Source organism: Cynara cardunculus (assembly GCF_001531365.2).
Source record: "Cynara cardunculus var. scolymus isolate 2C chromosome LG 11, CcrdV1, whole genome shotgun sequence".
NCBI lineage: Eukaryota > Viridiplantae > Streptophyta > Magnoliopsida > Asterales > Asteraceae > Cynara > Cynara cardunculus.
In genome coordinates this window covers 17,480,537-17,502,759 of record NC_037538.1, presented here as the reverse complement: position 1 = coordinate 17,502,759, position 22,223 = coordinate 17,480,537, and the positions used below count along the sequence as shown (strand labels likewise).

At 38.5% G+C, this 22,223-nt stretch overlaps 1 protein-coding gene across 1 annotated transcript; it reads right to left on the bottom strand.

Moving 5' to 3' along the window:
* Positions 1-224: 224 nt before the first annotated feature.
* On the bottom strand, positions 225-15,216 carry LOC112520815 (regulator of nonsense transcripts 1 homolog). The gene is made up of 29 exons (XM_025129412.1): positions 14,575-15,216; positions 12,160-12,411; positions 11,821-11,991; positions 11,588-11,638; positions 11,346-11,438; positions 11,127-11,222; positions 10,769-10,819; positions 10,580-10,698; positions 9,940-10,048; positions 8,916-9,038; positions 8,754-8,825; positions 8,110-8,181; positions 7,951-8,017; positions 7,151-7,293; positions 6,972-7,043; positions 6,758-6,886; positions 5,633-5,788; positions 5,261-5,374; positions 5,094-5,192; positions 4,920-4,997; positions 3,945-4,079; positions 3,606-3,680; positions 3,387-3,504; positions 2,803-3,170; positions 2,644-2,703; positions 2,486-2,557; positions 2,258-2,389; positions 1,164-1,283; positions 225-973 (listed from the first exon to the last, which is right to left on the bottom strand). The coding sequence occupies exons 1-29, from the start codon at positions 15,109-15,111 to the stop codon at positions 836-838; spliced, it is 3,822 nt and encodes a 1,273-aa protein (XP_024985180.1). The 5' UTR covers positions 15,112-15,216; the 3' UTR covers positions 225-835.
* Between the last annotated feature and the right edge of the window lie 7,007 nt (positions 15,217-22,223).

The window sequence follows — 22,223 nt, the reverse complement described above, 5'->3', positions numbered from 1 at the left end:
CATGAAAGCCTCTTAATCATTCTGACCACTTAATCATTCTGCACCAAACCATTCAGCAATTGTCAAACCTCTGAATGATTTTGTATCCTGGATCACCAATAGTCTTAAAAAAAATACTCCAACGAGTAATTGTGTTGGTTTTTTGAATCAACCAGTTTCATCAATTCTATGCATGCTCGGTTTTCCGTTACAAAATAATCACTTACGAAAGACAAGAAAGACCATCAAGACGAATAGCGTTCAAAAAGCCATAAACACGATGATATCAAACACAAATCCAATCCAGAAACAAAAAAACACACCTATACGTTTTAGGTTTTCTAGCACATCTGTTCACGATATTCTTTTACTAAAAACAAGTATCGCACATGTACATGTCCCGGTTGTAACGCACAAGGGTTAGACCAAACCAAACCAAACCATAAGCATGCCTCCTGTACAAAATATCAGAGTACCACCTGCTTCTGTATATTTCTATATCTGCTTCATCTTACCACTCCATTTTGCTTTTTTTCCGGAAAACAAACCAACCCTTCACGAAACAAAACCAGATCATAAACCGGTGCTCTCTTTCCAGTTTGTTCACATTTTACCGAATCTTTTGGGGTCTGTCCGTCTCTTCCTCAGCCCATTGTTTGCCACCACAAGAATCATTCATCATATCCTCCAAAAGGGTTTTGGGGTTGTTCATCGATATAGATCTGTTATTTGTCAGACTTTAATGATTTTAGGGGTAGATATAGTTTGGTCAAATGTAGTGGAGGCAAAAATCAAGTGGCTGGACGCAAGGACCGACTATGACCCTTCACAAGATGGGAAAAGTTCCGATCATTTCTCATCCGTTGTAGTGGGACCCCTGTCCCTGCTGCTGCTGCTGCTGTTGTTGCTGCTGTTGCTGTTGAGGAGCTTGCATGTTCAGAGGTTGAGAGTTATAGTGTGCAAATGGCTGGGAGTATAGAGGATTCATGTAATTCTGCAAAACGCAAGCCAAGGTAAAAGGTTTTTGCATAATAAGCAAGCAGTAAACCAAGCCAAACAAACCCTTTATATCACACCCGGAGGTGAGGTGTATGGAGACTGACCTCTACCCCAAAGAGTAGAGCGAGTCATAACAAGCAAGCAGTGATGTTGTTGGTAAATCTGAAACACGAGAATGTGAAAACCTGTGTCTGCAGAGAACTTGTAGGGGGGACACCAAAGTGGCTCTGTGAAGCATCATCTTGTGACGGATCATTGAATCCGACCTGGGTAAACAAGCCTTGAGAACCATGACCCATGTAGTCCTGTGAAATCAATCAGCAGAGTCAAAACTGACCCAAATAATCAAATACCAATCGTTCCGGACATTTGACCAACAATCAAATACTCCCTCCGTCCCAAAATAAATGTCCAAAAATAAAATAGCAAACAGCTTCACAAAAGTGTAATTTAATTAACTAAATGAAAATTTCACCTTAATAATAGAGGAATTGAACGTCTCCATTTCATAGTTAAGGAGAGAATTGTAAAGTAGGCACTTGCTTTTAAAAGTGGACTTCTATTTTGAGACAAACTAAAATGAAAATGTGGACACTTATTTTGGGATGGAAAGAGTACCATCATTCAACTATGCTTCCAGTGAAACATCATTTATCTTAGGACACATGGAGTACAAATCAAGAGGAACACTTTAAGAGTCCAATAAGGCCCACCAGGTTACACCAAACCCAGTAAGAAAACCAAAGCCGGGTCACATCAAAGAACCCAGTTATTGGAAACTGACTCTTAAGACCCAACATTTCAACCTGGTGAGAGGTCTAACAGGACGCTTCAAAAGCCTTGAGTGTTTAGCCACTTGGTAAGGGTTAAAGTTTCTAAAATTGAACCATCTGGTTGAACTTTATTAAACTTTTATGTTTGAGCAAACATTTGATTATCTAACCAAACAAGCCCGGTATATACCACCCAAGATGGGGTCTGGGGGAGAGTGGAAATGTATGCAGACCTGCTCTCTACCCCAAAAAGTACAACGGTTGTTTTGTGAAGAGGTTTGTGAAAAGTGTGCCGGAAAAAAAAAGTTTGCACCGAAAAAAAAAATTGAAACAAGAAAAGCAAGCAACAACATTTTCTTCTTATGTTATCTTATAGATTTAATTATAGATAGTACATATATTATGTACTTTAGCTGCAGTTGGCGTGGGCTTTTAAGCATCAACATTAGGCTAAGATTCCTCGTTAATACTGGGATTTGGTGGTAGATTGGAAAAAACGAACAAACCTGAGACATGAAGTCATTTCCTGTACCAAAACGAGAATATCCAGCTTGAGAATTCTGGTTCAAGTAGCTTCCTGGAAACCCTCCCTGGGTCGTTGGATTAGCATAGTCAACAGTGTATCCACCTTGGGAAGCCTGAAACAACAAAATTAAAGATTAACCCTATACAAGTCTTGAAATGGAAACAAGATCAGACATCCATAAGGTTAGAAGACTACAAAAGAGATTTACCTGTGTCGAAAATTCAGCAACATTATATGGAACATGTGACCCTTGGCTTTTAAAATCATCACCTAAGAAATCCTGCATGATGTTTGATGACTATAAGAGTATATAGAAGGGGATTATTATTTGATGTACAAACATTGGCATTCACAAAACAATATTACCTGTGACATGCCCCCAACCGAGAACCCATCACGAAATGTTTGTCCCGGTCCTTGAGTCATCTATCACATGCAACAAGTCCTTTATACTCAACAAACACAATCTACAATGATTTGCATAAAGTTCTAGAGGAAATAAAGACAATAGAGAAAAATACTGACATTAGAAACATATCCTGGTTGAGATAATGGACCACCAACTGATGACTGGCTAGTTGGATTTTCTAGCGAAGGGAAGTTAAAGTTAGACCCCATGCTTGCACCAATCGGTTGCTGTGAGCCTTGCTGGTGCGGTAGATGGCTGCCAATAGGAGCACCAGCATTCCCCCGACCAGCGCTGAAACCCCGACTACCTGGCTGAGGAACATGAGGAACACCGCCAACGGGTCCATGTACTCCACGAGTTGGTATGGCATAAGGCTGAGGACCACCATGATAAGGTGGAAGAGGCACCCGGGGCATTGGGTATGCGGCAGGATGCAAACTAGGTTTATGAGTACCATTAGGTGGTCCAGGTGGCATGTATGAACCTGTACCCAGAAAGTGATTAGTCCAGATGCAAATAATGCAAGCACAACAAAGGGGAACAGACCCATGCTTAATAACTCCCTCTGACCGAAAACATCAACCATGATTCACAGAATCGCATGTTGTTCACATAACTATAAATCATAACGAGAAAAAAGAAAACACAAGGTTAAAGTTCAAAGCAAAAAAGAGAAACAAGATTTTAGAAACTAGCATACCTCTGGAACGACCGTTTCTTCCATCGCTGCCAGGATTTCCAGAAGCAGCAGATCCAAAGCTGTCATTGGCTACAATACCAGGTCCACCACCAAAGAAAAGCCTCCGATCATTGTATATCTGCATCATGTAAACCACAAACCAATAAATAAGTTTCCAACAAGTGGTAACTGCACAATGCCATAAAAAACAGAAGGAGAAGGGCCACAATTATTTCGTACTTTCTTTGGCTTCTGAAATTGCACCATACTCTGCTTTAAGTTGTTTAAAGGGCCTTCAACTAAACATTCATGCTCCTGTTTGAAGTAAAAAGAAAGAAACCATGAGTAGTAGAAATGTCAGCTTCTAAAAGGGCATAAAAAATCGGTAGGACTTCAGGCAAAAGTACGATTACGATTGAAAAAACCAAATGCAAAATTTACATCCCCAGGGGAGGGGCTGTTAGCTAAAATGGACCACCTGAACCACCTTTCAAAACGAGAGTACGTTTTAAGAGGGGGGGGGGGGGGGATACAAGATTAACTATCAGCAGAAGTATGACTGCATTACATAAAGGATACCTTATAATGGGTCAGTAACCCATTCCATAGTGGTTGTTTACTAAGAACTTTTGGATTTCCCAGAATGACGATACCATAACGAGCACGAGTAAGTGCAACATTAAGCCTGCGTGGATCATTAAGAAATCCAATACCCTGAACCAGAAAATAAACAAAAACATATGAATTGCTAGAGATGACATTCAGGATACTTCAAAGCCAAGAGCAAACATTCAAACATTAATAAATCATGTTGGAGCATGATCATGGAGATAGTAGTGCATCCAACCTCCTGCTTTCGGTTTTGCAAAAGTCATACTTTTATTTACATGGATTTATCCTCCCCTACCCTTTCAGTTATCCGTCCATCTTTAAGGAACATGAAAAGAATATGAAATCCAACCACATAACGAACAAACATACTGCCCTCTACTACCCAAAATAAATTACGACATAGATCGGCTGTGAACTGACTTATCCTCACATAAAGTAACATCAGATTTTTACGTATAATCTCTATTATTGTCCTATGGATCAGCAGGAGAAAAACTATATATTAACCCATTTTTCCTCACATGAGTCGCTGATCTATTATACCAAGAAATAACCCAAAGGGGTTGGTCCGGTGGCAAAGTCATGGGGACTTGATGTCATCAATCCATCATGAAGCAACCAATCCCTGCTTCAACTCCCATGGTCCCACCAAAGTGTTATAAATTCCTCAGGCCACGGCCTCGCTGGAAAGCCTAGAGTCTGTTTGGCCATTTAAAGGGTGCTTTGCATGGAACCCGTAGACTAATTAGAGCCAAAATTTCCACATAGCACGATTATTCAAAAGAAGCCATGAAGAAATGGTGGGCAGAAGCATAAAAAAGATAGGTACCACAGCTCCCCAACACTAATTTAGAGGCACCAACATTAGATAGAGCAATCAACATGATCTTGCCACTCAGCAATATTTAGCAAGGCACAAATATAAGGACTATAGCAACCAACCTGATGTTCATTACTTCTCACACATGATAAAATGATGTAATCTTTTTCCCGACCTTGAAATGAATCTACACTTGCAACCTGCAAACAATTAGTTCTAAGTACATTTGCTTTGATGAAATGCAGATCCATTTGATTTACAAAAAGGCGACAAAAAAGGCAAGATGCATAGGTTACCTCAATTTCCTTGTAAAGCTGCTGCCTAAGTGCACCATTTCTTGACATATAGTTAACAATGTATGCGCGCTGGCCTTCATACGGTGTTATAACCCCTATCTGCATAACATTGTTGATTGTTAACAAAACCCATCAAAGGCCAGAAACTCATGATAATATGCACATACCTGACTTGGAACTACACCACTCCTCAAAAAAGTGGTCACTATTTTTTCGACATTTGCAGCCTCTGTCCTATTAAGATAGGATGTTCCACTAGCACTAATTTCTTCTTGACCCATCTACAAAAAAATTTAGGTGAACCACATAGGTAAAAATTAATCAAGCTTTGCAATGTTATAGATAGACATTCATTAAGTCGTTCAGAAAGCCGTGATAAAATTCTGATTTAAGTCATGACTTTTGAAGCAGGAACGACCACACTTTTCAAATCAATATGACATTTTTACACATGTAAAGGTATAAATCCTGACCAGCCACCATTTCAGACAAATGAACCAATCAAATCCCGAAAGCATGCAGAGAGAAGATGTACACACCTGGACATAAAAGAACATGGGACGGTTGGGCACAGGCCAGGGAAAATCAATGCCTGTTGATTGTCTTTCATTGATTGTCACTCCATTTTGGAGGGTACCTTCGTAAAAACTATTGGAAGGAAATTCCGAAAGGCACGGATGCATCCGATATTGAACCTGCAAATGTAGAAGTCAAAAGGTAATTAGTTTCTAAAACCTAGTTTTACATAGACGCTCACTTTTGCCAGTCAAATGCATTTTCTGAAAGGATCTACACTTGGCCCGGTTACCTTTCAAAAGTATATACCATACATTCAGATGAACTGATGTATTGTTCTTTTTTTCCTTTCTTTTTGTAAAAAAGTAAGGGATAAGATACAGCATTTTTACGTAATTATCGTACGAAGTCAACCTTGCTTTGTGTATTTCTCATCAATATATGGATCTAAGAATATAATATTCAATAATTTCTTTATGTACAAGCAACAATGCCAAGTCTGTACGTTATGCTGAAGACCTTCAATCCTTAAAGAATACAATGAAGAAAACACGTAACTATGAAATTGCAATATTTCTGGCCTATCAATAAAGTAAGAGGCTTAGGTTCCTATAAATTCCAGAAGTTAGTTCAGAAAATTCAGCAGTCACAAGTTATTTTTCTAGCTTTCATGAAAGGTTCATTCCCTAGAAATTGGTTAGCAGACAATTGTTTAACAAACTCCTTACACCCAAAAACATGATTTTCCAAATATCTGAAATTGACTGGCTTGTATCTGGAAAGAAAGTTGAAGATATGATTTCCAACGATACGTGCATCTGAGATTCGCTGCATCCATGTCAATGGAAGTTTCTATAAGGGATATCTCAACCTATGACCACATAACAAATCGCATACTATATCTAAAAAAGATTGTCGCAACATAGGGGGAAAAAAATGTGAAAGGTTGCTTCCAAGTTCCAACTTTATGATGCATCCACGTGCAACCGGTATGGTATAACAAGGTAAACATTGACTAATCAATTCAACCTTAACAAGGCCTCTTTGCCTCTCACAATGACGTAATTCTTACGTGAAAAGGTTGTTGCTCAACTCCATACTTGTAATACGGATACTTGAAGAAACAAGAGAGAGAGAGAGAGAGGGACCTGCAATCTAATTGGTTTGACACCAAGCACCACAAGTCGCTCAAATAGTGACTGAGCTAACCCTGCACGAGCTGCTTTCTTGCACATGATAACCGGACCAAGCTGGCAATGGTCACCAACAAGAACAACCTAATACAAAAAAATATTCCATCAGGAAAGAGAATCCTGGAAAAGAGTTCAATTACAGTAGGAGTTACACAATTCCCACACATACCTGCTTTGCCCCAAGAACTAGAGGAATAAGACACTCAGGCTCAGTTGATTGAGTAGATTCGTCAATAAGCACCTGAGAATTGTAAAAAGTAAAAAGAGAGAATAGAACATGTAAACCATAACACACAAAACAATAAAGATCTACGATTAATTCCTGTAAAATAATAATAGAAAGTTAACCTGACGAAATCTAAAATTTGCCAACCGGGGATCTCCAGCACCAACACATGTGCAACAGATAACATCAGCGCTCTGAGATATCTCCCGTTCTGTAGCCCGCTTCAGGGCTTTATACTTCTTCTCATCACTGCTGGATAATTCCCCTGTATACAGTTAAGAAAATATCATCATCAACCCAATAGTACTACCATACTTTTGTATAATGACATCTTCTCAAAAATGGCAGTAAGATCAGTGTATGGTTAGTCCTACAGTGGGATAGCCATGCGAAGGTAAAAGGTTCACATCATTTTAACTTTACTAATATATAAACAAGGACACACATAAGTGAACTTGTTAGAATGCGAGCATATAGGATTCCAATGGGCATTCAAAATAGGTTGTAGTAATCACAAAGCATATACATATAATATGTAAAAAAGAAACATAACAGTAGTAAAAATAACATACAGAGAAACATCACGTAAAGATAATAGAGTAAATAAGAAATGACAGAAACAGAACAACTTAGAGACACGATGGAAACAGCACACTTATTCTGCAGAGGATGGTGCATCAAGTTGAATATTTTTCTCCTTGCCACTTTAACATTAAGTACATAACAAAGTTCCAAAAATCAAGCATAAAGCCATAAAGCTTCAACCCTCATACACTATACTCTTCTTGTCCTATGGATATGTTAAATTTAGCATACTTTCAAGACAGATATGACCACCATATATTAAAAAAGAGCAAACAGAAACTATAAGCTCGATCATTCAAGCAATCAAATCTGGGATCCTCCTTCAAGCAACCCTCACCTTGTTCATCTTTCAATTGCTGCAGCTTGTGAAGTTCACTCTTTTCAGATGTATCAAGATGGCGAACCTTCAACAAGACCAGTTAAATAGATGTTTTTAGATCAGTGTAGTACATTAGAGCAATAAATGCATAACTAAAACACTATAAAACAAACAAACCTGATAATGAAGGGTTAAATGCTCAACAGGTGAACTAACAGCTTCCCTTGATTTAGCACAGAGCCTTACAACCTGGTTATGATAAATACCAACATAAAAAATTGAACCAAGAGATCTCCTATACTTGATGCTTATTCCAAAATGCAACAGCAATAGATGGTGGTTACACAGAACAACCTATTAACATTCTACCAACACAACTACGCCTAGAAAAGTAGTACTGAATATTCTAAAGTGAAAAGAAATAGAAGTTAGAGGATTCCACTGTCTAAAAAAATGCTACAATTCTAGACTCTTTTTTCTGGAAAGAACTACCATTCTAGAATTGTAGTCAAGCATATGAATTTGCATTATTTTAACTAAAATCACAGCATGATCCAAGTTAACATAGCCACTCCTAACATAGATTGAATAACCATGTAAACAAAGACTAAAATCCACATGACTCCATTGTAAAATATTTTGCTCAGGCATATCACAACATGATCAATGTTACAAAGTTAACTCAAAAACATATGATGGTGCACACCCATCCTCTATTTTACGAAAACTCAGAAGTCAGGGATGCAAATCAAGTTGAAAACTGGAAATGTAGGACATAACATATAAGCTAGTAAAAGATTGAAAGTTAGAGCATCAGTTACCTTTAAGCCAGTGGCACTTATCTTCTCCGCGAGTTGGTCTACAGCCACATTGCTAGGTGCACATACCAGAACCTGATTTAAGTAAGAATGTAGGAGAACCATTATCTCGTCGTTATAAGGCTCGCATACTATAAAATATAAAAAACCATGCCAGTAATATACCTGTCCTTGACCTTGTTTAGCCATGTGATAAACAATTGCGGCAGAAGTGACCGTTTTCCCAGTGCCTGGTGGCCCTTGAATCAAACTTATTGGTTTCTGAAGGACACTTTTTACAGCAAAAACCTACCAATCAATGGGCAGGTCAGGCCATCTCCACATAAACCATCCAACAAAGTCATTATTCAGCACAAAAACATAAAAGTAGACTAGAAGGAACTCAACAAGCATAGACACCATACAACTACGATGGGAAAATTGATGACAGAAATGTCACAGCATAAGAAATTTATGCAGAGTCAGTTTTGTGTAGGATCCAAGCACCCGACAAACAGATTCTTCATAACTGCTAGCACTTCTGATAGCTGCAAACCCAAATCAGCACTTAAATCATGTAGTCAGTTCCTTGTACCCACACACCCAAGCAAGGGAGTGGGAATTTGCAGCTTTTTTCGTTTGATCAAACTCCCTTCCCCAAGATTTGACTCCCACTCTTCATATCCATAGTGATATGGAACCAATCAAACACTGTTTATGGTTATCACAGCTAGGAAAGCTTGGTCAAATCCATAGCAATCCGAATCTCCAGTCACCCCACTTGGGAATGGTTTTTTGAAGTACATAACCCAAAAAATGTGATCATCCATCCTAGTACTACTCTAACCTAAGCGGAAGTTCTGAGGAGAGCCAATGCATTAATGCTGATAATGATCACAACAAATTTACACAGCAGTGACTAGGAAGCATATTTCAGCAATGTCATCCAAAACCGATGAATGGCAAAATCCATGGTTGAAACAAAATAAGCGTATCACCGCAAGGATGTATGGAAAAGAGAATCTCCTATAAGCTCTAAAGGTGATATAGGCAGTGAGTATTTTAAATGGTCAAATAGCCAAGACACGAAAGATTATGCCATTATAAATGGATGCTATGAAGGAATATTCAGTTTCATGCTTAAGATCACATAACACATGACTTGGATGGTCATAATTTATAATAAAAGAAAGTATACGGTAAAACCTACTTGAGATGCATTAAGCTCCGGAAGACCAGGTGCACCGAAACGGCGAGGTAATGCATTACGGACCATTTGAAACTCAACCTCATGGCCTAACAAATGATGATAAATATACCTGCATAGATTCAGCATATGAATGACATCCCCACACATTATCAGCAAAAAAACAAGCAAAAAGCAGAAACCCTGAGAGTACCAAGTGTAAATTGACATTTAACTATACCTACCCACAATGTACTATGCCAATTTAAATAAACAATAGTCTTTCATGAAATTTCCACCAAAATCTCTTAAACCATAAACATAGAAAAACGTACTTGGTTACTTGCCGATCTACATTTTCATTTTCTTCTATAAAATATTAACAAAAGAAGAAACTATTATATTGTTTCCAAATTATTCATCAAAAGATCCTGTGGTTCATTCTTACGTTACAAGTCCACAAATAGTAAGAGTAATGTCAAGTCAATATTGACTAGAATATAATGTATTTTCCTGTTTAACAGAGGAACACCCTTATTCCCAGTGAATCGGTAAATTATCTATATATCATGAAAGGAAGAAAAGAGGTAGCACAGAAAACAAAAGTTTTCTAAAAAATCTCCATAATCGCATGCAATTTATTTTCAAATGATATCCAACCCACCCGCTGACACTTGTTTCATCCACTGCAAAAGTTTTCATTGCACCCTGCATCCTATCAAAACTTGTGCTCTTCCATACAAAGTCAACACTAAAACCATGGTTCACATCAACAGGAACTCCCTACAAACATCATCACCAGTAAGTAACGAAAAAAAATATTATAAGACATCAAAAATCATGATAATACTACCTGACTCGCACGAAGCTCAAGCGCCACCTCCTCTTGTGCAGTGAGTTTTATCTGCAACAATAAAACCAGCATAAAATGAGAAATTTATATAGAAAAAGAAGATAAAAAACCACTCGTAGACCAGCTTCAGATGATAACACGAGAACATGTGTTCCAGCAAGAGTTATCTTGGAAAACCAGAATAAAGTGAGAAACATGTATATAAAAAACAAAAATGACCAGCCCCTCTGAAACCAGTTTTCAAAGATAACACATGAACATGTGTCACAGAAAGTATGCTATTTTGTAAAAGTTTCTTGTTTCAATGTAAGCATCCAAGCATGCAAAGGGAAGGATCAAAGGAACAAGAAGCCCGTACCACATGTCCAACTGACTGCCAAGCTGGATGAGCAGCATCCCCGGAGTACCGCAGCCGTAACTCATCACCAGGTACAAGACGCAATTCGTTGTCTTCCTATAGTAGTCATATAAATTAACACATAGGCAATTTCAAACCAAGGCTGGTAAACAATAACTCTACCAAAACTAATATAACAATTTAGATGCAAACATCCAAACTGATAAAAATCTAAATCACCTTTGGAAAAACAAAATATGCAATACGCTTCTTGTTAAGACCAATATCCCACCGTATTGTGAGGTTGTCTTTGCTTTGAGATTCTTTCATCATCTGTTAAACAACAAATCAAATTCATGTTTACATAGTTGGATCAAGAAGAAAATGTCAAACAAGAAAGTCAAGCACAAGGTAAACCTTTCTTCTTCATCAGAATAGGATGTTGAATGGATAATAGAATAACTACAAGAAGCATTGCTTACTTTATCATAGTCGGCTTCAAGCTTGATGAGTGGGGCAAACACATTTTGATACTGAAACCAGAAAAACAAGCGCAAATGGGTTGTTACGATATTACCCATACAAATAAATATGATGCCGCAATTTGACATAAATGAAAACTAGATATTGTACAGTGTTCTAAAGTCATAACCAGTTTAAGGAAACCATGTACAACGCCTTTTAGATAATTAACTCAAAAGTATGGCACTTAAACCTGATAGGCGTCTTCATATTTCAAGGCTACAGGCTGAGGCTCATCATCTACACCAGGCTTCTCAAGATCCTCCAACGTAGCATCAGGATTAGTTTTCCAAAGCTCTTCCACCTTATTGATCTGCTGAGCACTGATATGGCGTGCCCGCAGCTGCTCCTGTTCAGATGGAACCTGCAAGAGACAATATAATGAGTTTGAAACAAAACAAAACAGAAGATCACACTTCAAATACTAACTAGTTTTTCCCTTAAACCCTATGTGTTCAACATACACAGAGAGACATGAAAGATAAGCAAGATACATACACACACACACACACATATATATATATATGCTAACCTTAACAAGCCACTGCAAGAAACATCTATCATCAATAAGTGGACACCATTGACTCAGATCCCAATTCATGTCTTTCAGCGCATTCACATTAAGACAAGGTTCCCTGCAAAGTAGAACAACCACACTCTCTGTCTTGGCTGAAATAAATCCCAGAAGGAAAACATTTCGACATCCGCAGTTATAGCATTCAAGAATCGTTTCTCCCAGAGGACTGTCTTTATGAAGACATACTTCTTTATGCTTAGCTCGTACCTGCAAAAGAGCACAACAAAATTAGCATCAAAAGCTGATTAAGACTATAGTAAGTTATCCTACGAAGAACATGACCAAACTTGTTCATGCCAAAAATCACTCATGCATAACCCCCTTCACTTGTTAACCACAAAATCTGATGATCATTGGCAATAGATACTTTACGTTTATCAAGTATTAATGTGATGTACATCAGCATATGGTGCAAGTAATGAGAGTGAAAGACTAACATGTGCATAACAAAATGTAAATCTAGGGCAAAATAAATCAGATAGCCTTGGATCAGTTCCTACAACCCCACCAGCAGAGTTCTAGTAAATTTTTATAAACTCCATAAAATACCATAGCAAATAAGAAACAGCATTTGGCAAACAAGAACTAGCACAAATTTATTTATTATATTATTGCAAGTAACGCACGACTAAATAACAAGAATAGCATGGGAACAAATGAACAATAGTATTGGCAATGGCCATACAGAAATGCAAATTCACAGCTGTGAAGAATTCTTCCAATCCAAGTCAGGAAGCATATTCAAGTGACACAAATCAAAACATAAACTACCACTACTATCCAACAAAAACTTAACGAGTTCAGAGTGATAACTGCCCCACGGAAAATATGAGCACAGTTCCAAGTCCAACTCGCACTATAAATGTTTGGATGCTGAGATGTAGGGTTGTCTCGGGCAAGACACCAAGTTCTGTATTTTCCAGAGTAAATTGATTGTTCCTTCCTGAATATGGAAATTAAATTATTGTACAGATAAACCAAAACTCATTTGATTAGTAGAGCATGTGATAAATCAGCTAAGGGTATTTAGCAAACATCTTTCAGATACTTCAGATTGTAAAAGTGAAACTGACGCTTGTTGGATAGCAGTAACTTCGGCAAACAAGAAAAACACTACACAGCTATCTCCATGATGCTATCACTTGCCAAAGACGGCTTAACTTAGAGATACATATCCAACTCTCATTCTAACACTCTAGCAACAGCACCATATTTGCAGAATGTAGATTAATATTATATATTACCATATCAAACCCAGATGCACCAGTTCATTCTAAAGCACTGCCCTATAATAAGGCTGGTGACAATAATATAAGGTACCTTCTGAACTGTAAGTCCCCAGAACACTAAGGCCACTTTCCCTGTACTTTTCTCCCCTTAAAAATAGATAAAATAGTGAAGCACCTATACTATATAAGCTTACCCAGGCACATAAAAAAACCTCATAACATCATTAGTTTTAACTTAAAACAGGTTAGGCATCCAAGCAAGCTTCTGAATGGTATTAGTGACCAACCCACATAACAAACCATGAATCTGGTTCCTACACGGCTACATAGCAATCTTCATACACTGCGTTTAATGGCCACAAAACGGCCTCGAACTTCTCCATCCCTATCCTCATACCCCCAGCCTCGATACCAAAAACCATAAATAACTTGGGCAAGATTAGAGAAATAGTTTGATAGGTTATTTTCCCCTTCACAACTATCACCTCACTTAGTTTTGCAAGAACAACAACTAGATCTTGGAGTATAGACGATCCGTTTCATAGCAATTAACAAGAAAAAAGGCTAATGTAAATCTTCTACCTCAGAGAGGGTTGGCTATGCAGATGGAAGCTTCACAAAAGTACATGAGACTCGACTAATACCAAATTAAGTGGCCTCATGATGCTTAAAATAGATCTATGTGAAACCCCTAACCTAAAGTCTTTAGGGGAGAAACTGCACAGAGGTATGATAGCCTAAACTACCCACTTTTGTTCAGCTTAAACAAAACCTTTCCAACATTTTTGACTCAAAATTCATTGCTCCAAAGTAATCTATCATTTTCAGGAATAAGATTGATTGAGCCCATTTCACCTACTTCCTGCCATTTTCTAGTTCATGATAAATTTTGGTACATCAAGTTGAGTTCTACCATATCGTTTTTTACTTAATCCTACCTCTCCTGTTGCCATTTCCCTCGTGAAAAGTACTCCACCAAATGGTATGCAAAGACCAAGATCGAACTTTGCAAGTCCTACAATGCATTTTCTATATTTCCATCCTTACCTTAAGTATAATCATACAAACTTACTGCCAATTAATATACATAATTCACATATGATAAGAAATGAATCACAAATGAAGTTAATTTACAACTTACCAAATGATTAACAATGTGGGAACCAGACGTGTTCCCCCTTGAATTGCAGAACCATTTCCGACAAGATGGCACGTTACACCTCACGACACACGCCGGATTCTGCACCCCGCAATACCTACATGCGTGCTCCATAAAATCCCCCTTTCCATACTCATAACTCTCATCATCGCCAGTCTCTTCAAAATTCAACCCGCTCATCCCTGCAGCTAGGGCATCAACCGCCGACGCCTGATTAACATTATTATTACCCCTACCACCACCGCCCTTCCCCGAAGTTGCTGAGCCAGGGGATGCGTTGCTATCAGAACGGTGGTCGACGGCGGCGGAGGTGTCGACGGATATGGAGTCGGACGGTGTGGGCCATACTGACGATGAGGGTGAAGATCGAACGGCATTGGGTTGTGAGAGCTCTTGAAACTCTGGGTAATTGAAGTCTTCTTCCCCTTGCGTGTTAAATTCCAAGAACGTGTAGGCGTCGTCGTTGCCGGTGTCGGGCTGGGAGGCCGTTTCGTATAAGTTGTTCGGCTGAGAATCCATAGCTTGGTGGGAAAAATCAACGAAGTTACGTTGACAAATTGAGGGTTTTCTTAAAGATGAATAAGTGAGAGCAGTGATTCTGATTCAAGATTTGTGATAAGGTTAAATGTTGTCTAGGGTTTGATAAAATGGCAGAAGAGGAGAGATACAGGGTCTGTATGTATAGGTGGGTTAAGACGTAACGAGTTGACTCGCACGAAAGTGTTTGAACAAATCATATTTTTGTCCAAATAATACACAACTTCTTTGAAAAATATAATTTTGTAACAAAACATAAAAAATGAATGACGGAAACGACACATAATCCTCCAACGCTCTCCCTTATAACGAGTCAAATGGATGATGGTGTATAATTTATACTTCTTTAAAACCTTATGTCAGATAAATAAAACACAGTAGGAAAAATAAAAACCTTAGACAAAAGAAAAAATACATCAGACACAGGGGTTCAGGAAAAAAAATGGTATATAAATTGTTGCATCACTAAAAAAAAATTACAAGGAAAAAAACCAAGTGGGAAAAATAAAGACGAAGGAAAGACCACAAACCATCAATGGTACATGTGTAATATACACCTTTGGTCAATTACTCCCTCTGATTTATACATTAATCAAAGGAGCTTACCTGATAAGCGCTTACCGATATGAGTCAATACTATGATTTATTTTGATGTGTAAGATTTTAGTATATCACAGCATATTGAATGCAATAATTTAGTGGGTAAGCGCTAACTTGGGTAAGAGTCGTCATCCTCACTTACCGGGTAAGACTTTTCATCATTCTCATCGCTCTTACCCGGTAAGATTCTTGACTCTTCTCATGTTCATCCGATGAGAAAATTTATTCGGTAAGTACTTACCAAGTAAGTGTTTAATAAACGGTCCCTTATAAAGTTTTTGCATGTCAGTGTTCTCCATGTGTTTCTCAAATGTGACCTTAGGCAATGAGTTAGTGAACAAATCTGTCACATTTTCATTGGGCCTTACTTGATTTACTTGAATCTTTATGAGAGTTTGTTGTTGTTGATTGTTGATTGTTGAATGTCCTTGATATATATCTCACTTCCATTTGTTCGATACAAAATGCATTATCTTTTCACAAATGCATGTAGATTTTGGTGGTAAAACTTAAACCACTAGCCCCTCATGTAATGGCATACCTTAGCCATATACAATTTTGAATTGATTCATAGAGAGCAATAATCTCTGAATGGTTCGATGAGGCAGCTACAAGGGTTTGTTTGGTTGATTTCCAGTAAATCGTCATGTTCCCAATTGTAAATACATATCCATTTTGGGAATGACCTTTGTGTGGGTCAAAGAGATACCCAGCATCATCGAAGCCTACTAATACATTGTTTGGAGTTTCACTGTTAATACCATTATTGTAACCTCATTTTTTTGTAGGGGAAGAATAAACCCATGTTGATGGTTCCTTTTAGGAATTGAAAGATATTCTTGATACAGTTTCAATGATGTTGTGTTGACAACGAGTTAAATATGGCTATCATGTTCATTGAGAATGCAATATCTGGTCGAGTACATTATGCTAAGTATAATAATGCACATATTGCACTCGTATAGGGAATTTTAGCTCCCAAAATCTCTTCGTCATTATCCTTTGGACGAAATAGATCTTTTCATGTATCCAAACTTTGATCAATCATGGGAGTGCCAGCCGGATGCACTTTATCCATATTAAATTGCCAAAGCATTTTTTAGACATAAGCAAACCGGTGGACAAGTATTCCATAAGCTCGGCGTTCTAGTTCTATATCTAGGCAAAACCTAGTTTTCCCAAGAACTTTCATCTCAAATTCAAATTTCAAATAACTCGTAGTATCTATTATTTCATCAAGATTACATATTATGTTCATATCGTCGCCATACACAACTATGATCGAAAATCCATAACTTGTCTTCTTTAAAAAAACACAAGAACACGGTTCATCATTCTTATAATCCTTCCCAATCAAGTATTCACTCGTACGGGTATACTACATCCGTCTAGATTGTTTTAATTTGTAAAGTGGGCGCTTAAGTTTAATTACGAACGCACTCTATGGATTAGAGTTACTTGACTCGGGTAGTAGAAAACCATTAGGCACTTTCATGTATATTTCCAAGCCTAGATCTCCACAGAGATATGCGATAACCACATTCGTAAGTTGCATTTCCAGTTCTTTAGAAACTACTAGGCTAATTAGATAGTGAAAAGCTATTACGTCCATTATCGGGGAGTATGTCTCCTCATAATCAATCCCAAGGTGTTGTGAGAAACCTTACACCATAAGAAAAGCCTCATATCTTATAACTTCACTATTCTCATTATTGACAAAGACTCGTTTATGTCCTACAGACTTTGTACTTGGTGGGGTTAGTGTAACAGCCGCGATGCGGGTGTGTCACTCGTCCCACATCGGTTGGGAAGGAGAACGAAGCACTCCTTATAAGGGTGTGGATACCTTCTCTAGTAAGACGCGTTTTGGGTGGGATACGAACTTCGGTTCATGCCCATGCCAGGAGAAAACCGTGCGGCTACCGTGTCCGGTTAGGTGCGGGTTAGTCAAAGCGGACAATATCTTGCTACGGGGTTCTGGGGGCGTTACAAATGGTATCAGAGCCAGACCCGGACCGATTGTGGCCCAACGAGGACGTTGTGTCCTAACGGGGGAAGGGTGTAACAGCCGCGATGCGGGTGTGTCACTCGTCCCACATCGGTTGGGAAGGAGAACGAAGCACTCCTTATAAGGGTGTGGATACCTTCTCTAGTAAGACGCGTTTTGGGTGGGATACGAACTTCGGTTCATGCCCATGCCAGGAGAAAACCGTGCGGCTACCGTGTCCGGTTAGGTGCGGGTTAGTCAAAGCGGACAATATCTTGCTACGGGGTTCTGGGGGCGTTACAGTTAGCACTACCGAACCAAATACCTGTCTTTTTGCCAAATAATCTAGTTTTGCATGGATTTCTTCTTTCCATTTAAGTCAGTCTGCTTTTGTTGACATTCTTCAACTAAATGTGGTTCGATGTTATCGTGCTATATGATCTTATAAGCAATAATATATGCAAATATATCATCAACGAGTATGGATGATCTACATCAACTCATGTGCATTCTCATAATTCATTGAGATTTCGTTGTTCTCTAAAATGAAAATCGACTTCGAAGCATCCTCTAGTAATGATTCATGGACATAACTATGATCAGAGACAATCTCATGAGAAGGGTTTTGGGTATTGACGATAAGTGATTTGGATTGTGCCTTACTCTCCTTTTTCTTTCTTGGATGAGTATTTATTAAAACCAAGTGGCCTTCCACTTTTTTCTCTTGGGAGCCACAACCTCGACCACGCTTCTATTATGTGTGGTTGATACACTCTTTCCAACAGTTTTATACCCCTGTTTAGGGACTTATAACCTTCCAAGTACATTTGCAGCTAGTATATGTGATCTTGTCACTTTTACAATATCAGTAAACGTCTCAAGTATCATTCTGCTACATTTTGAAGATTTACTATTTGTTTCACTTACTTTCATATTATGAAGTACGGTGATCAAAATGTGACAAAGTGGAAACATTTCATGAAAATTCATATCGTTCCCTTGGAAAATTCTATTTCTTATCTCCCCATAACGACAGGAATACTGTCTAATCAAAGTGACAATCTACAAGTCTTGCGTTAAACAGATCACCTGTCAAGAGTTCTAAATAGCGAATAATTGTTGGGTACTCATATCCAACATATATATTTGATCGCCTTTAAAGACCCATTTTGGTGCACTGTGGCGGATGCAATTGGCACATATACTCGCAACCAAATATGTATAAATGTGAAATATCATATTCGTATCTAGTTACTAACTGTTATGCAAAAAATGGTTAGCTAGCAGTGGGTTTAAGGCGAATAAGTAGAGTTGCATGTAATATTGCATAGCCCATGAGAAGTGGGTAAATTCGTGCACATTGTTTATGCCAAAAATTACACCAAATCTAATTTAAGGTTTGTTTGTGGAGCTTTTACAGTTAAAGCTTAACCACTTTTAAAGAAACACGACATGAAAGTAAATAAAGGAGACAAAGAAATCTGTGACGCAGAAAAACCCTTGAACGAAGGAAAAAACCGTGGACGATACTTGAGATTGTCGATGCACTATGGACACCAAGCAAGGACGTCATCATTAATACAACTATAGTTACAGATCATGGATAAACACGTCGGTCGTGGGAAATTAGGTAAAACAATAGTAGCTTCTCATGAGTTACTTAGTGCTTGAATTTCTCTATGTGCGTATATCTTGAGGATCTAATGTCCGTTTTCTTGAGTTCGCTTGGCTTTTTATAGGTGTCCTTTTAGAGGTTCTAGTGGTTGTTTTGTGATGAGATTTTATGAAGATAACTGTTGGATCATTTAAGTGTCTTGAACATTTGCCTTCGGTTATAATTTGCATCATTGATGATCGAACCTAAGCTTTATTCATGCAATAAAGATCAAATGTAACAAATGTTGAGGTTAATACGTGGTAACGTTCGTTGTTAATATGACTCATTGTAGATGATCTCGATCGCAGCCAAATGATCCTCGACCAAGGGTCAAAGGTTTTGTGGCCGTAGATAACCACAGTCATACGTAGAGAAATCTTTGGCAGTATGAATCTTAGTCACAAATGTTATGGTAATAGACAATATACTCGACGACTGAGGGTGTAGAATTTTTACCATAACAGTTTGCCCTCGAGATTTAAATTAAATTAATTGTTTGAATTTCAAATCTCGTGCAAAAAAATAGATTGGTTTATCAAATGGTTCATTTTGACATGTGTCGCTTGGGATTAAATCAGTTACTTGAAAACCGAACTGATTATGTGGGAAAATGAATCGTTTACATGTAAAACTAAATTGTCGATGATTTGATGACTTCAATGGACGTCACACGCATGATTAGAACTACGTTAAGAGTGCGTGTCGTTCATCCATCTGATGACATGAATCGCCATGACACGTGTCGATCATCGGATGTCGACCTGCCATGCGATATTTCTATAATAAGATATATTTTGAATTTTTTTCCGTTTTACGGCCTGGAGAAGTTTTTAGAGAGAGAAAGAAAAGAACCGAATCCTTTCTTCTGATAAGATTTGCAAATCTTTGCCAAAACTTGGGGTTTTAGAGACCATAATAAGGTACGATCCTTCCCCATCTTTCTATATATGTGTGAAAACTCATACTAAAAAACCTAGAAAACACTGGGAGGCTGTTAGCCTTTTTAGGGCAAGCCTCAATATTATTGATTTTACGGAGATGGTAGATCCGTTGAGTGCCTCAGAGGAAGAAGAGGATCTGTTAGGGTTTAAGCGATTAAGAGCCTTGCCAGGGGGTATAAAACTGCATGCCCCCTACAAACTTAGGTCGGAGGAATGCTCTAGCGGACTCTTCATTTTACACGAGTACCCACTCAAAATTGGGTTTTCATGGCCCTTTTCTCATTGTCAAGGTCGTTTCTAGAGACATTTGACTGATCTTCGAGGCAAGTGATGCCCCAGTTTTGGAGAATCGTCAATGTTATAGAGCATTTAACGTCAGGGTAGAAATCGCCTTTCACAATCCATGACTTTTAATTGCATACTCGGTGAAACCAGAGGCAAACAACCGGTATAACCTTTCTACCAAAGTGGTAGAGTCCTATTCTAAAACACTGTTATCAATGATAGGAAGTGGAAGACTAGGTATGATTTTAGAAAAGTGTAGTCGCTGGAAAACGAGGACCGATGGATTGTTATTGGGTGGAACATCAAACATAAGTTTCCTTTGTTGAGCATCATTTCTTTTGTCGAATGTCGCTTTGACTTTTCTTGGGCTAACCATGTCTTACATTTTACTTTGCAAAGATCGATTTTTCCACGATCTCTCTTTTGCCTGATACTCAGAAAACAAATATTGAAAGATTTCTTCAGATCCGCGATCAGAGCTTCGCTCAATCAGCTAGAAATAGCTCATTTGATGAAGAACACAACGACGGTGTTACCTTCCTTGACACTTCCGGTACAAAGGTCGAGGGAAGGTGCAAAGGCTTAGAAAGGAACAAAGGCTGAGAAAGGAATGGGAAGGGAGGAGAGAGAAATGATAGGTAAGTTTTCCTTCCCACTGATAGTGTGGACCAAAGGTCAAAGGCTTTGGCTTATCGTGGACATCACTGATCAAGCCAAGGACTTATGATTTATTTGGTATCCACGATTATTGGTCAAAGATCTTAAAATCTGGGATTAACAACGTTAGTGTGTACAATTTTTTGTCTTTTGCTTTCAAGGGAATCTACCAACAAACCCACTATCTCTAAGAAGGAGGGGGATGTTACCCTTGCTTGTCGGGCTACAAATATGAAGAAGAAGGATCCATATCTAGTGTCGGGGTTAAAGAAAACCCAAAGTGGTTCCTCCTAAGGAACCATCTGCCGTTGGCGATCACCCCCCGGTCGTCGAGGTGGAAGATGTGAACACGCCAACTAGTGTGGAGTCCCACACTAACACTAATGGGGCGTGAAAGGCTGCAACCCCTCCCTCTTTTCTAAGGACAAGGGGAATGGCAAGTCAATCGAGGAGGTCTAGAAGCCTTCCTTGATGACTCTAAAAATGAAACTTCCTGCTTATTTCATGAAAACAGACTATCTAGAGATGGGGGGGTCTTTCCCTGTATGGAAAGCTTCTTTCTTCCTCACAATAAGGAGAGGTAACATGACTTCCCTATTTATATCGTGAATGCCCATGTTATGGGTTTATGCTTCATGGTAAGTTCTTTTATCTTTCTTCGATTTTATTTTTAGAATTCCTTATTTTCCTTACTATTAATTCTTGGCAGACGTTTCAAACCTTCTCCTCAGTTGGTCAATACAAGGAACTTAGTAGTTGATAGCTACAAGAAGGTAGAAGACGTTGAGTCATCCAAACAGGCAACAGAGGCCAAGTTGAGCAACACCCTTTCTCGTCTGGAGGAAGAGGCTTGTGCGAGGGAAGAGGTGGAACGTCATCTGGAAGAAGCCCTTGCTAAGGTCTAAGTCGTCCTTGGTCAGGAATGAAAAAGAGACCAAGGTGCTTAAGTTGGCCCAATAGGAGTCGA

Bases quoted from the DNA above. Each gene is read 5' to 3' on its own strand.
- LOC112520815 (XM_025129412.1), bottom strand. From the start codon at position 15,111: ATGGATTCTCAGCCGAACAACTTATACGAAACGGCCTCCCAGCCCGAC. The intron at 11,992-12,159 runs GTTAGCATATAT...TGTCTCTTGCAG, and splicing joins TCTTGCAGTGGCTTGTTAAG to GTTCCATCTGAACAGGAGCA. The intron at 11,639-11,820 runs GTTTAAGTGCCA...TTCTGGTTTCAG, and splicing joins AATATGAAGACGCCTATCAG to TATCAAAATGTGTTTGCCCC.